This window comes from Calliphora vicina, chromosome 5, assembly GCF_958450345.1.
Source record: "Calliphora vicina chromosome 5, idCalVici1.1, whole genome shotgun sequence".
In the NCBI taxonomy this organism is placed as follows: Eukaryota; Metazoa; Arthropoda; class Insecta; order Diptera; family Calliphoridae; genus Calliphora; species Calliphora vicina.
The window spans coordinates 86,366,821-86,384,117 of NC_088784.1; the positions used below are offsets into that span (position 1 = coordinate 86,366,821).

A 17,297-nucleotide genomic window follows, 5' to 3' on the forward strand; every position below is an offset into this window, starting at 1 on the left:
AATTTATGAAAAAAAGCAAAAATTTCCGTCATGAACAATTTTATAATATTTATGAACATGTTCAAGGCGTATTAACAAGGTGAGTGCATAAAATCAGCTGTTTCTTAATTCGCTGTGGTTTTATGTACACTATATGTCAAACTTTGTTTATGTTTACATTTGTTATTGTAAATAACATAGTAATATTTTAATTCGCACTGATTTTGACATTTACAGTACATTTTAACAAAAACAAATTGCCTGTTGTTTTTGAATTGTTGTATTTGTTGCCGGGACGCACTCACCTTGTTAATACGCCTTGAACATGTTCTTAAACTGAATGAAAAAAGTTTGGGAAAAAAAAGTCAAGTTCGATTAATAATATTTATTACAAAATTCATTCCAATCATGAATTTATTTTTTCTGTGTGTGTGTTGCCTTGAAACTTTTATGTAAAAATTTTTGGAATTTTTTTTTTTTAAACTTTAAATTTTGTTTTAAATTTAAAATTTTTTTTTTGTTTTTTAAATTTTTTTTTAATATTTAGCGAAAAAACAACTTTTGGTGAAAAATAAAATTGGGTTACAAAATATTTTTCCGATTTTGACCCATTGTAGGTCCAACTTACGTCATTGCAAAGGTCTTTGAAAAAATAGAGGTTGTCCTGGTTTTTTCCTCATATCTCAGCCATTTGTGGACCGATTTTGCTGATTTTAAATATCAAACTTCTCGAAAGCATGTCTGGCAGAATTATTGAAGATTTGGATCCCGAAGATATCTGGGGTCTTCAGAAAATTGATTTCAACAGACAGACGGACATGGCTTAATCGACTCCGCCATCTATAAGGATCCATGTACTTTATAGGGTCGGAAATGGAAAATGTAGAAATTACAAACGGAATGACAAACTTATATATACCCTTCTAACGAAGGTGAAGGGTATAAAAATGGAAAAAGGGAACATATTTCATGTGAAATATTGATTCATGATAGGGGTGAATATACATATTAAAATATTCGGAATCGAATGATACACAAGCAAACGTTTAATACATTGTCGATCCTTTGAGGTATCGATGTGGGCTTCGTCGTTGAAACTTTTATTCTCGAAAATCCCTCTTCTATTTCCATAAGGAATTTCATGTCAATCGGAAGAGTTTGTAAATAAAAAAAGATTTTTTATCCATAATAACCTTGAAAATATATATATGTTATTATGGTAATCGTAAGGTCGTAGGATATCATTGACTGATGTGATAATCAAATTGAAATATTACTCATTTATTCCACAATCCTATCCTTATTATAGAAGAGACTGCATATAAAGTTTTTAATTAACTTACAAATTGATACAGCCAAATGATTAATTTCATCCTCGACTGCATTGGTTATGTAGGGCTAAATATTACATTACTATAAATTTCTTCTTGCTGTTTTTCCATTTTCTACTTTCTTAACTTCTTATAACGCGTCAAGGTATAGAGTTCATTCATAAGGAATTTTATTTTTCACATTTTGTGATTTCGTGCTTTAATTTCTTTTGTCAATTAAAAAAGGAAATTAAAACCATTAAAACTATAAGGTTGGTTATTATTCGTTACAATTTTCTTTGTCTTGATGAATTCTTTCTTTTTTTTTGTTGTTAATAACACTTTGTTAAATACTTTTAACTGTTGAAGTTGTTGTATTAATTCATATTTAAGTTTTATAATTAATTAAGAGAATTACCGGCAAGGACTTTATTATCGTCGTCAGTAATGTGATTTCCCTCTACCCTGGTCAGTTTTTCTCTTTTATAATAAGTATAAAAATTGTGGAGAATATACTAGTTTTGTACTTACACAGCTGTATGGACGCCTGGCGGAAGCCCTGTTGAATCAACTTTAACGGTTAGTGAACGTGTTGAGTAGCAAAGATCCAAAAATTGTCCACATTGCACAAATGGTTGAGAGGAAATCAAATTTAAGCGTACATTAAAACTGAATTTATCTTTTGGCGCTGCAAAATGAAATAAGCGAAAGGAAAAGAATTAAATGGGTAAAATAACCGGAACAAGGCTGGCAGCAAACTGCAGTGGAAAAAAACTACAGTATTAATAAAGTAAAAACAATAAAAAGATACATAAATACAAAAAATAAATAAATAAATAAATGTTAAGAAAATAAAATCATAATGAAAAAGGACATTATGCAAAAACTGCAAAAAAAAAACGAAATATACAGCAATTATAATAACAATAATAATAAAATAATTCTTTAATATGAAATAATGAGAAAGGTTAAGCAAACAACAAAAGAAAGAGATATACAACGGCATCATTTAACCCTTTGAAGATAAAACAATTATTTTAAATGTTTATTTTCAAGGACCTTTCAAGTAAACCATCAAAGTGTATGGGTCACAATAATCATAATTATCAAGAAGTGAAGAGACAAAGAAAGAGAAGGCAAACTTTAAGTTGAAATTATGGGAATATTTGAAAACGGTAATTATGAATTAACTTTTCTGACAGTAAATCAAGTGAAGGTAATGACAAGAATTATCGTACTTAAAAGACAACTGATTCCAAATATAAAATCAATCACAGTTTAACAATAAATCCTTGTATATTTTTATAAGATCCAACAAATGGTATTTACAGCTTGACAGCATAGAATACTGCAGGCCAGAAAATGCATTACCTGCTGCTAAGTGTTTAAAAATTTACTTGCTCTTAAAATGTATGAGGATTGGTTTAACTATAGTCCAAAGGACCCAGACCCGAAAGACCTCACCACTCATCAGATGTAGTGTCATTTACATCGAAATGTCGCGTTTGTTAGACTCAACATGTAGCCGTGATAATGAGTCAATATGTCATTAACTTTAGACCCCGCTACCTCATCAATGTTGGTCAATATGTAAGGAGTGAGATCGAAAAAATCTTAACATACATAAATGTTAATAAAAAACAAGTAAGAGAGCTATATTATGTGCCGAATCTTATATACCCTTCACCAAATTTTACTTAAAAATACTTTTTTTTAAATATTTTTATTTAAACAAAATCAAAATTTTTTTTTAAAGTTTTAAAATTTTAAAAAAAAATTTTTTTTTCCCAAATTTTTTTTTTTAAATTTCTTTAATTAATTTTTTTGGAAAAAGAATTTATGACAAAAAAAAAAATTTTTGATGAAAAAAAAATTCGGGTTAAAAAATATTTTTTTCCGATTTTGACCCATTGTATGTCCAACTTACTATGGTCTTATATACGTCGTTGCAATGGACTTTGAAATATCTATCATTAGATATCCATATTGTCTATATTAATGACTTAGTAATCCAGATATAGGTCAAAAATAGGTAATAAATCGAAGTTGTCCTAGTTTTTTCTTATATCTCAGCCATTTGTGGACCGATTTTCTCGATTTTAAATAGCGACCGAGCCGGAAGAATTTCGGAGATACTGATGTATGAATCGTGTATGTAAGTTATTTGGGGGCTTCGGAAAGTTGATTTCAACACACAGACGGACAGACGGACATGGCTATATCGATTCAGCTATCTATAACGATCCAGAATATATATACTTTATGGGGTCGCAAATGAAAAATGTGGAAATTACAAAAGGAATGACAAACTTATATATACCCTTGCCACTAATGTGAAGGGTATAAAAAAAGAATCCATTAAACCTACAGTTTCGATTTTTATACCCTTCACCTTCGTGAGAAGGGTATATATAAGTTTGTCATTCCGTTTGTAATTTCTACATTTTCAATTTCCGACCCTATAAAGTATATATATTCTGGATCCTTATAGATAGCGTAGTCGATTAAGCCATGTCCGTCTGTCTGTCTGTTGAAATAAATTTTCTGAAGACCCCAGATATCTTCGGGATCCAAATCTTCAATAATTCTGTCAGACATGCTTTCGAGAATTTTGCTATTTTAAATCAGCAAAATCGGTCCACAAATAGCTGAGATATAAGGAAAAAACCAAGATAACCTCGATTTTTGACCTATTTTTGACCTATATCTGGATTACTAAGTCATTAATATAGATTTTTAACCCGAATTTTTTTTTCAAAAAACAAAAATTGAAAAAACAAAAAAAAAATTTTAAAATTTAAAAAAAAAAAAATTAAAATAGCAATCGAAAAAAATTTTTTTCCAAAAAATTAAAAAACCAACTGGAAAAAAAATTTTGTTTACCTAAAAAAATTTAAAATTTTGAAGTATAATTTGGTGAAGGATATATAAGATTCGGCAGAGTCGAATATACATAGCACTCTTACTTGTTTTTTATTTGATTGTTGAAATTCTTCTTCTAATAAATAGTGATTAATTTATGAACCTTTTCCGGAAACCCTTCCATTAAGGTTTTTATAGAGCTTTCTGTCTCTTTTTTCGAACAGGTAGTCCATCTCCGTTTAAAATCTACAACACTTTTGGACACCTTTTTTCGCTCTTTAAAAACAGTTCAATATCTCTCCTTGCCTCTTTTGGTACAAATACCACATTATTGTTCTTGTATCACTCAAGACCTTGCTTACCATAGTGATAGCATGCCAAATCAGGCCAATAATAAGTGGGCACATTAAGAAGTCTTATGAATGGAAGCTTCCTCTTTTGTAAGCATTCCATGATGTAAATTTTGGTATTTAAAAAGCCCTTTGTAACAAATGTTTGAATTTTTTTGTCGCAACTGCATATTGCTTGCCATACCAAGAACTTTATGGGAAAATTTTCCGCTTTTGGGTCCTAAACTTTTCTACAACATTCTCTCGAGCATCAGCAACATAAAAATATTGACCTGGATGCGATTCGTCATCCATTATGCAGCAGGTATATTTTTTTTATAAAATTTTACTTCAATTTCCGTGCTCTGTTTTTGGCCTATAAATTTTTAGCAGAGTTCCTGTCAGGAACATTTTGAAATTTCATTGCTTATAATTTTGGTACCAAATAGTCCGAGTACAAAGCTAACCGGACTGCTTTCCTATCTGATGTGTTGGCTTTTGAAACATCATGTGGACCATTCCTCCTACCTGAACCAGGTTTTCTATCAATGGACAAGTTCTCACGATACTGTTTAATAAAATTGGAATCAGTTTGAAGGCAGACCTTTGATTGTCCAACATTTTGTGAAACCATGTTGGGTTTTGTGGAAAATATTCAATAATTTTAGTAGAGTAACTTCGGGTATTGTGGACTATGCGTCTAATGTGGACCAGTGTCTTTTTTCAGAAACTATTGAAGGTATGATAAAACTGATTTGTCGTACATTTTACAATTTGTTTGAAACGACAATTGCACATCTGCTTTCATGAGTAATTGATATATTGGCTTTTTATTCTTGTATTGAAATTAATGCGCGTGCTCAACATTTTTTTCGGCTCAAGTAAGAAACAAAATTTGGTACAGTTACTTGGCAGAATTTAATGTTTGGTTGTTTTATATAGTTAAAGTGGACACGTAGTTTTGCATATATTTGGTAGGAATTTAAGCACATTTAGATTATTAGGTAAAAATAATTGTTTACCACTGTAGCCCAAGTTCGTGTAATGTGGACCACTTAAATTACTTGATTGGTCCACATTACCCGACAATAACTATGTACTTTGTATGCCATCTATCTAAGCCAAGAACGCGACTTTTTAGTTTGTATTAATAATAATATATTAAAATTAAATTTTTTAATCATTCATGATCAGCTGATTCATGAATTTTATGTATCAAATACTAGTCCACATTACCCTCATATAGTGGTCCATATTACCCTCCAATTTTTTTAATGCTGGTTTTTGGGTTCCTTTCAATATTTTCACATAAATTTTTTATCCTTTGACGTAAAAAATTTTCAACTGCAAAAACAATTAGAGAATACATTAGCTAATTTATTGCTTCACAACTTTTTTAATATCCATATATATTGTGGCCAAAATTTAGAAAAAACAAAACGGTAGTCCACATTACCCGAAGTTACTATACGCACTTTTTTCTAATCACTCATTTTAATCAGATTAACAATAAATGAACATAATTGACATTAAATATTGTTACGAAGTTGTACTTGAATTGAAATATAACGATTTTAACGGCTGATTTAAAAGTAGCATAATGCTTTCAAATAGCAGTGCTGTAATAGCAAACTGTAACATATCTGTGGGCATTATTAACATTGAATAAAAGTTTTCAGTTGACCATTGATCGTAAGTATGGCAACGCTGTTTGCTGCGACCGTATATTCGAATTCAAATATTCAGTTAAAGAACATTGTAGAAAGTACACCACAGATGGCGTATGTATTATAAAGCTCTAGACAGTTAAAGAGCAATCTAGAGTGCAGATGGCAGTGTTATAAATAGTGGCAGTGAGTTTATCAGAGACGCTATTTGAATAAACATCAACTGAGTGCCTTAAAGTGTGCTGTATTTTAAAGTGAATTCGTGTACATTATAAAGTGTGTCTGTGTTTCTGCGAATTTATAAGCGTGTATAAAAAACATTGAGTGGCTATTTAATTCTGTTGTTGTTGTACATTTTAAATAAATAAAGAGTTGTTACAATTTTTAAACTACTAAACGGCTTTTATTTGCAATCAAAAGTATCCGGTTTATTTAAAGGAAATAAACCAACGTTTTGAAAAGGTTAAAACGTAACAATATAATAACTGACATATTTTTTAAAGGCATCTTGATCAAACAAAAAATCAAATAATACTTGGGTTACAAGTTTTAAGGAAAAACGTGTGTTAAGGTTTTTTTGATCACACTCCTTAGTTGCCCAAGACAGGGCTGGGCATTCGCAGAGAAGGTGGAAAATCGTTTACTTTTGTTCCCTATTCTCACAGCTACGATAGTGGTCGTTAAAAGGTAGTCTCAGGCGATTTGCATGCTTGCATAGCGTCCAGTGCGATGCCCAGTTAATACTGCCAACAACCTTGACATATCCCTTCGATTTCGGGTTATCAGTTGCATAGTTCGTTTTTCGTTAACAAAAAAGAATGCCACATTAACTTGGTCACCCTGCATTTGTCTAAGTTAGGCCATTTATTATCAGACTTTGTAAGAAAGTGTCTGAAGATAATACTTTTAATAGTTCCCAGTGGAATTTCTACTGACACCGCATTGGAGGTATCTAAAGTAGATCCCATTCAGGCCAATTCGTCTGTCTGTGGTTTCTGTGCGCAGGTACCCAAACTAAAGCAATGTCAGATAGAAGACCTAGCCTTGACAGAACATTCTTACGCTGCCTGACTAATGAAGATGAAGTTGTGTAGGCCTTCAGTGAGAGAAATGCCGCCTGACTGTCGACAAAAATACCTATATTGCCGAGAGTATTATGATCATGTATTACAGGCTATCATTATTGCATTAATTTCCGTCTGAAAAACAATACTTTCATTCGGAAGACGGTATGAGATGCCTAACCCAAGTTTATCACAAGAAACACCTGAACCAACACCACAGCTCATTTTAGAACCGTTTGTATATAACCTGGGTTCATATTCCTACACGAGATTACACCTACACCACCACTCACTCCTGAAGGGAAATAAGACCTTGAACACCCTATCAAAACCTGTATATGGAGTAATATAGTCCGAAAACAGTAGGACCAGAATCTCCGCGTGGCCATATAATCTCGATCTCAAACATCCAGTTGCGTGAAGACATCTGCTGAGCTGCCACACAGAGGTGGCCATTATGTGAAGGTCTATTGGAACAAGGTTCAGTATCATGTTAAGTGCCTCTGAAGGACTAGTTCTTCTTCTTCTTAGTTTATAGTTTTTTCTAGTTGCAGTCCACCATACAAGATATCCATAAGTAAAAATTGGACGTACTATAGCCGTATATATCAATTTGCGTTGCGCTCTTAACCCTATGTTGAGTATTCAGTTTCCATGATAATTTAGAGTCAAGGATAATTCCTAGATATTTTGCTTTATTTGAAAGGGGGCTTTCGCAGTATTTCAACCGCGGAAGTCTGAAGCTTGGAATCTTGGTCTTTGTCGACATCACACTTTCCGTGGCCCAGTTGTCACTAATCATATTCCAAAACAAGTATCACTACATCGTCAGCATAAGCGTAAATTTGTATCCCTATTCTGCCTAGATCAATGAGAATCGAGTTAATAACGATAAGCCATAGTAGTGGAGAGATCACAACGCCAAGCAAGTTAGCGCTATTACCAAGATTTGTTGTAACAATTCTTGATTTCAACATGGACACCAACCAGTCGCTGATATACTCTTCAACATCTAGGTTAATAAGAGCTTGTTGAATTGCAAGATTTGCAAATGTCACGTACGATGCTATGGAATTGACCATATGTGAACGTCGATGAGTTTTTCCAAAGTTTTAAGCTGGAAAGATGAAATTGGACGAAAGTCATTCGCATACTTATGACTTCTTTTGACAATTTCAGGAATAAAAGCAACCTTGACGTGTTGTTCCCTTTAATCGATGCCTTATGTGAGCGTCAATGATTCTTCCCAACGTTTTAAGCTGTAAAGATGAAAGACTAATTGGACGAAAGTCCTTTCTTATGACTTCTTTTGCCAATTTTGAGAATAAAAACGACCTTGATCCTCTTCCAGTTAGCCGAAACATGGTTGAGAGAAAGAGTCTAAATATTCTATGGAGCCAGGGGATGATATGCCTTTTTGCGCTTTGTAGCATCTTTGGCAAAATACTATCAGGCCCAGGTTACTTGAATGGTGAATAACTATCAATCGCCCATGATATCCTATCATAGATGATAATGTTACTGTCGATATTTGATAGAGTCCTATTTTCACTCTCAATATCCGTAGCAATATCCCTTCAGCCTGGGAAGTGAGTATTCAGTAGGATGTCAAGTGACTCAGCTGAGGATTCGGAGCAGGAATTATCCTTCCTTTTAATATATGTAGGATGGGTTTGCCCCTTGGCTATAATTCTGATAAGTCTTGCTTCTCCATTAGTTTATGCGTTAGTTTTTGTGACTACTATAGTTTTCTTGTACGCTTTTAAGTCAAGGTAGTTTAACTTTAAACATCTATAAAAACTATACTAAAGCGAATTTCGATATTATGGAGAACTTTAAATTTTCTATGGCCATGACAAACATGTATAACAAATATTATCAAAATCAGAAAGTAAAGATTTAAAAATAAATTATTTTTTTTATCATAATTTTTCTTTTCATCCCATTATATAAATTTAAACTTGAGCCTAATTAAAATTATTTCATTAAATTAGTTATTTAGGTTATTCAATAGATTACATCATAAATTGACACTTATTTACTGGAGTAGAGCGGTGTGAGTTTTATTAGGTAATTAGCTGGCAAATATGTAAATCAATCAATCAAAAACGAATGAAATTTTATTGTCTTATTTATCTGCCATAATAATCTTAAAGTACTTTTAAATGGATCATTGTAAATAGTGTTGTGTATAGAGAGAAAGGGTTAAATGAACTTTTTAAACAATAAATCAAATTGTCAATTGCCTTACTCAATCGCAAATAACGAATGAAATTAAAAATATTAATTAAAATTGCATAAAGTGGCTTTAAAACTTTATTTTTATTGCATCCCTTTTTTTGTTTTTGTTATTTTGCACATACCTACGTACTGCATATTTATTTACACATAGCAGACATTGTAAACTACAAGGTACACGGGTGTATAAAAAAAAGCACGTAAAGCTGTATTAAAATGTAATTAACTGTAATAAATAATTGAATGTATAATGATGTACGAGATGGCAATTCACACGCACAGTTGTGTTGAGAGATATAGACTTAGTTTATTATACCCTTCATCATGAGTGGTAATTTTTACATTATTCATGTGTGTCCCCATATAGTTTATATATTCTGGATTTTTATAGAAAGTGGAGTCGATATAGCCATGTCCTGTCAGACTGTATGTTGAAATCAACTTTCCGAATCCCCCAAATAACTTAGATACAAGATTGATACATCAATATATCCGCTATAGTCCCGCTTAGGTTGCTATTTAAATTCGGGATTATCGGCCCACAAATGGCTGAGATATAACCAAAAACCACGGCTATGAATATTAACGTATTTTTGATCTATATTGGTCATTAACTTATACAATATTGATATCTAATGATAGCCATTTTCAACAACGTATATAAAGCTATAAAAATACGGGGGAAAATATTTTTTAACCAGAATTTTTTTTATGAAAAAAAATGTTCACACAAACATTTTTTGGACATAAAGAACGCATTTAACAGTGCAGGATGGGACCATATTATCCTTCAGAAACATTGAAGTTCGAAATTACAGGATAATTGGTGACTACTTCACCAACTCTCTGTTATGAAATCGATATAGGAATAAAATGTCTTGTATTGACATCAGCAGGAGTCACCCAAGGATCAGTCTTAGGCCCATTACAGTGGAATATAATGTACTGCACGAGGTACTGGAGCTTAGCTTACCCGAAGAGGCCAGCATTATAGGATTTGCTGATGATATAGCTTTTGTAGTAAAGGAACGATTCATGGACGATGTTGAAATATATACAAGTATCATTTGATAGCAAGCTGGATTGGAACAAGCAGACCACATAACCGAAGCAGTATTTATAAGCAGTCGAAGAAAGCTAAAATCAATTAGAATCAAAGTAGGGGTAACATATATTAAATCTTCAGCGTCAATAACATAACTGAGATGATTGTTATGATTGATGAAAGGTTCGACTTTAAGAATCAATGTGTTTCACTCATGCGAAGTAAGAAAGATTATGACAAATGTTGGCGGTCCCGGACAAAGTCGAAGGATACTTTTACTAGAGTAACGATGTAGCTTATGTCTACACGCATATGACAGAAATCAATTAGAAGCACATCTTACATCTCTATTTCGTCAAAGCTGCCTTAGAATGTATTGTGGTTTTAGAACAGCGAAATGCAATGAGCTCTCAAATGAGCTCTCTTGTTTTTATTTTCACATGTACGCAAGCACACACATTGTATAAAAACAGTCAGTCTCGCATGAGCATTGATAGAAGCAGGTTGTGTTACGCTTTTATGCTTGTTTATTTCATTATTTCAGCTATTTGTTTTTGTTTTTGCCAGAGAATAATTCTCAACTCATACAACTACAATATCTAAAAACTGTAGTGGTGTGAGTTTGCATTTCGCTGTTTTAGAACCATATCTTTAAAAAAAAATGTGTATAATTGCCGAAATCATCCTATTAGACATAGCAGCTGATGAGCTATATAGAGTGTATGCTGCGAAGGAAGTAAACTTAGATAAGAAGCAAGATAAAGATTTTGGATTAAACTCACGAGTGGAGTCTAGAGTGAGCCCTCCCTAGAGTACACTCTAGAGTCTCTAGAGTAGACTCTAGAGTAGGCACTAGAATGAACTCTGGAGTAGGCTATCAAATAGACACTATAATAGGATCTCGAATTGAGTATACTATAGAATAGACACTAGAGTATACTCTAGAGTAGGTTCCAGCGTCGACTTGAGCATAGGCTGTAGAGTAGACTCTAGACTAGGATCTAGAGTTGGCTATAGAGTAGACTCTAGACTCTGGAGTAGGCTCTAGAGTTGGCTCTGGAGTAGGCTCTTGAGAAGCTTCCACCATCGACTTGTGCATGGCTCTGGAGTAGATTCTAGACTCTAGAGATGGCTCTAGAGTAGATTCTGGAGTTGGCTCAAGAGTAGGCTCTAGAGTTGGCTCTGGAGTATGCTTTAGAGTTGGCAAAATAAAGATTTTGGAGTATACTCTCGAGTGGACACTAGAGTGAGCTTACGAGTAGAATCTAAAGTAGTTTCTAGAGTAGATCCTAGAGTAAGCACTATAATGAACTCTGGAGTAGGCTATCAAATAGACTCTATAATAGGATCTAGAGTAGAGTATATTATAGAATAGGCACTAGAGTATACTCTAGAGTAGATTCCAGCGTCGGCTTGAGCATATGCTCTGGAGTAGATTCTAGACTAGGCTCTAGAGTAGATTCTGGAGTTGGCTCTAGAGTTGGCTCTGGAGTAGGCTCTAGAGTTGGCTCTGTAGTAGATTCTAGAAATGGCTCTGGAGTAGGCTCTAGAATCGGCTCTAGAGTAGGCTTTAGACTTGGCTCTGGAGTAGGCTTTAGGTTAGGCTCTGGAACCCAGATATTAGTAATCTTCGAAAACTTTCACCCCTATCAGCAATAACATGTTGTTTCCATGAAATATCCATTTCCCTCGAAGGGAAAATTGCTATCGTGATATTCCCATGAATTTTTCATTCACAAATAGTTGATTTTGTTCGTAACAGCTGCTTATTGTTTAAAAAATTCCATCTAAAAATGTCACAACATGGGGAAATTTTTCACGTGAACAAAATTGATGAACGAGAAATGGGAAAAGGGAACATATTTCATGTGAAGTATTGATTCGCGATAGTGACATTATGTATAATGATGTTCTGAATTTGAGATATGGGTAAATAGAAAACATAGTGAAGTATTCTATCACCTGACACAATTTGTAATTGGGCATGTAGAATATGGGAGTTATCTATACAAATTTGAACTCGAGGTCTCACCAAATTGCCCTAGTTAATCAAACGCTATAGAAGATCTGAACACGTTGTATATTGTTGCTGGATTTTGGAAGAAGAGCGAAGGTAAACGGATAGTTTTATCGGAGAGAGCCTTAATGTATATAATATAGTCGACGTCATACTCTAGAAAAGGGTAAACTGGAATACTATATGCAGCTACTTAAAAAGAGTTCATGAAATGTTTGGAATTGAAGAGAAGCGGAAGACTTTGAGACAAATAGAAGCGGAGACGGATTAGTCTGTCTGCTCATACGGCGTAATTGTTTAGTCGGTAGGAATTCGACATAACCCAAGACAACTAGGGTATATACGTAGAGAAAACAGATTTGTAATAGCAACCGAATTTGTTACCAATCGAATGCTTCGATTGAGAAAGTCAGTTGGTAAAGAAGAATTTCTTTTGCCCTTAGGTTGCTGGTCGATTAGACTTGACCAGCTCTAAGGAGTTGAGTTGCTTGCTTACTATAGAGTTTACTAGCATTCTCGCGTTTCATCCAAAGTAAATGCTACCACAATGACTTTGCTATTTTCCTCAGCTCGTCTACAAAATTACTTATACAATATGTAGGGATCGCATTAACAGCTGCAATATAGTTGTGTTGTAGCTGTACACAATGAACGTTAAAAAGCACTTCGTTCAAATTTATAAAATGCGAAATGGAGTCAATGAATGGGTAGACGGTGGTTGAGTGATTTTCTAAAGAACTGAACTGAATGGAATGAATGAATGAACAAACCTGCGAATAAGTGAATGAATGAAGAATGAGTGAATGAATAAATCTATACAGACACACAGTGTTTTGCCCCAAGTGTGGGGTGCAACAGCAACAACAATAACAACGCTTTTTTTTTGTATTGTGCAACCAAACAACAAAAATTAATGGATTACACTTGATTAAATATGTATGCGAGATAAATTGCTGTAAGTACTTGGAAATGTGTATTATAATGAAATATTTCCAAGCGCATTCTTCCATTTGTTGTATGTAGTATGTAGTTGCTGCAACAATCTATGCAAAAATGATGCACAAAAACAAAAATGGTTTAAAACATAACAACAACAGCTATGGCCAACATGGAATGTAGCTTTAAAAGTTGGTCAAAATTATGGTAAAAGTAAGAAAGTTTAAGAGAGAAGAAAATCAGTCAGCTAAATTTTCCAAATATTAAAAATGTATGAAAAGAATGCTAATTTTATTACACAGACTTCCTTGTGGCAAAATTAGTAATTTCGTTATTGGATTTTACATTTATGGATTATTTACAAAACATTAATTTGATTTACTTTGATTAATACCGAATTAATTGATTTATGTTTTAAATTGTAAAGGAATTTGTTTAATAGAGTGTTAAATTTTTGTCGTCGCCTAAATAAATGTAATTGTGAGTGGTGTTTTGTAAATAAACTAAGATAATAATGTACCTGTTGGATTTGTATTTCTTTTAAGAGAAATATTTTTTAAATGATTATTTCCTATATAAAGGACAGTACTGTCCTTTAACAATCGCAGAATGTTGACATCAACGATATTTCCAACGATATATAATTAAAGTATCTGTTGATAGTTAAATAAAATTGCACTACTACGGACAAGTCTGTCCTTATTTGTATGAAAAACAAAAGCACCTGTTAGTTGTTAATTAAAATAATGTAAATGATACACAAACAATGCAAAAAAGGTGATTCAATTGAAGTTTAATTTCAAAATACTGACAAACTGTCAATACGATTACTAAATGTAACAAAACTAATAGAATTGAATATACAGAAGGAAATAAATACTCCAATATAAATAAAGAACAATGAAAGAATAACAAAAATAAAATATACAAACTGATTACAAGATTAAAGTTTATATAAAGACGTAAAGACTGTACTGAGTTATTTTGGAAAAATTCAGTTTGAAACAAGAAAGAAAGTATGATCGGTCGAGCCCGACCATATAATACCCTACACTAAGTAAAAGAGCAAAAACATTTTTCTTTTAAAATTTAAAAAATTTATATTCGTGAGTGATTTTCGAAAGTGGGCCTTATATGGGGGCTATGACAAATTATGGACCGATCGTAACAAAATTTAGTGACATGAATTTTGCATACAGCGGTTGAAAAAACAATGGAAACTTTTCCAAATATATCATTAGTGGCCTAAAATCTGAAATAATTTTTTAAAAAATTTAAAATTTTTGTAGTATTTTATTTGTATACTTTTATTAACTTAATTTAACAAAAAACAAAGGACATAATTAATTAAATTCTATTATTTTAACAAATATGGTCTAAACTTTGCAATAACTCAATATTTTGATGGGTATCCCTTATTTTTTATATCTGCTACACATCGACGATGCATTGAACCAAGTAAAGAGTCAGTGGTCTCCTTTGAAATATTTTGCTATTCCCTTATAACCGCCTCCGATAAATCTTCCTTCCTGGTGTAATTTTGGGTCCTTATTTTACGATCTACAATTTCCCATAGATTTTCTATGGGATTGAGATCTGGCGATTGGGCAGTCCACTTCAAAACACGTACCTCGTTGGATTGTAACCACTCGGTTACAACCCTAGAGGTGTGTTTCGGATCGTTGTCGTGTTAGGATCTCCAAACTAGGGGCATATTTTCCTCAGCGTATGGATACAAAACATCGTTTAATATGGTTCTGTATCCTATACCTGTCATGGTATCTTTTATAATATGAATTGGGCCCATACCTTGCCCTGAAAAACATCCCCATACCATAATATTGCCACCGCCAAACTTTTCAGTCTTATTTGTGTACTTTGGATCTAATCTTTTCCCCTTTGGTCGTCTTACAAATGTTCTCCCATCACTGCCTATTAAATTGTATTTGGATTCGTCGGAAAAGAGGACAATATTCCATTTCTGTATCGACCAGTTTAAATGATCCCTGGAAAATTGTGGACGAGCAGAACGGTTCTTTTAAAAATGAGTGGTTTTTTCACAGGACGATAGCAACCAAGACGAGCCTCATTTGCCCTGGGACTAACTGTTCGGGTACTTATTTCTAATTTTAGGCTATTAACAACCTCTCGAGGAGTTATTTTTGGGAATTTCTTGAACTCTCTCGCTATTAAATTATCATGTCTAGGAGTAGTCTTACGAGGTCTTCCACCAAAATGTTGAGTTTTCACAGAACCGGTCCCACGAAATTTCTTTATAATTTTTGAAACTGCTGATTTATTTATTGAATATTTGTCACAGATACTTTTTTGTTTTAAACCATCTTTAAAATCGTTAATTATTTTATTTTTTAAGTCTTCACAAATCTTAACTTTAGCCATTTTCGTTAACTTTGAAAAAAAGCAATTATGCGAAAAACTTAGAAAAATAAATTGTGAAAAATTACCAGAATTTAAAAATAAAATATCTGTAAACAGGATGATTTTCACATCGTTTTTTTAAATATTATTTTCGTTTTACACTTCTTTCTTGCAGAAGTTTAAAATTTTCCATTGTTTTGTCAGTAGCGAAATAGTGAATATTTTTAATTTTGTTCCCTTTTTTCAGAATATAATTAAATAAGTTGTTTGTTTTCCAGTTAATTTATATAAATAAAACTATACAAGTAAAATATTTGGAAAAGTTCATCTGAGGACAAAGCATTTGGTTTTTAGATAACGGAGAATCCAAAAAGTTCAAAATTAGGGCCGCCCTAAAGTACATGACTTAGTAATTGACGACAAATCGAGGTAGTAGATTATATAACAGACGTCTGTAGGCTGACTTTCCCGATTTTAAATAGCAACTAAAACAGTAGTATACCCGATATATTGATGTATCACTAGTGTTTCAAGATTATTTGGTGACTTTGGAAAGTTAATTTCAGCAGATGGTTGGATAGACGGACATCACTCAATAAGCTTGATAGATACTATGGGAACTCTGTACCATCAATTTCATTGGTAAAAAGTTGGTTTACTGAGTTTCATTGTGGCTGCACAAGCACGGAAGATGCCGAGCATTCTGGACGCCCAGTAGAGCTCTCTATACCCGAAACAATTGAAAAAAATCACAATCAGCCCAATTATGAATAAAAACTCCCTGGGAGTTTTTTCCCTTTTCTCATTTTTCCTATTGAAATTCAATGGAAAAAAACTCCCAGGGAACAAACTCCCGGGGAATTTTTTTATTCATAATTGGGCTGAATATGTTGTTAGCCGATCTGAGATTAAAAGTGCGAGTGTTTGTGGAAGCCATAGGCATCTCACATTACTCAATGATTTAAATTTTGAATGATCACTTATGTAGGTATGAGAAAGCTTTTCGCAAGATGGCTGCCGCGTTTGCTCACAATCGGGTGCACAAAAGGGTACATACATGTACAGTTTCCACGGAAAAAATCAATGAATTAGGCTACGAAATGCTCCCTTTTCCGAACTATTCTCCGGATTTAGCCACGAGTGACTATTTCTTGTTTCCCAACTTGAAGAAATGTCTCGGTGAAAAGAGATTTGACTACAACGATGAAATAATCTCACAAAAAATATATTTCTTTTTTTGTGATATTTTCGACAAATATTATTTTTTGGAAGGGATAACAAATGGAAGGGATTGGAATTGGAGACTTTGTTGAAAAATAAAATAATTTTTTATCCAAAAAACTGTGTTTCATTCAAAAATCTAGAAATTGACGTGTGAATATTAATATTAAAAGTATCCATTTCTCTATTCAATAAATATGATTTGAGGCATCAGACTTTCAACACACAAAAACTGGACATCTACTTGTGG

General features: G+C 32.9%; 1 protein-coding gene across 1 annotated transcript in view; it reads right to left on the reverse strand.

Moving 5' to 3' along the window:
• Nucleotides 1–17,297, reverse strand: part of TppII (Tripeptidyl-peptidase II) — a 286,875-nt gene that overhangs the window by 249,223 nt on the left and 20,355 nt on the right. The window contains exon 10 of the mRNA XM_065513274.1: nt 1,821–1,977. Within this exon, the coding sequence (XP_065369346.1) occupies nt 1,821–1,977 (157 nt within the window). The remainder of the gene's footprint in view (nt 1–1,820; nt 1,978–17,297) is intronic.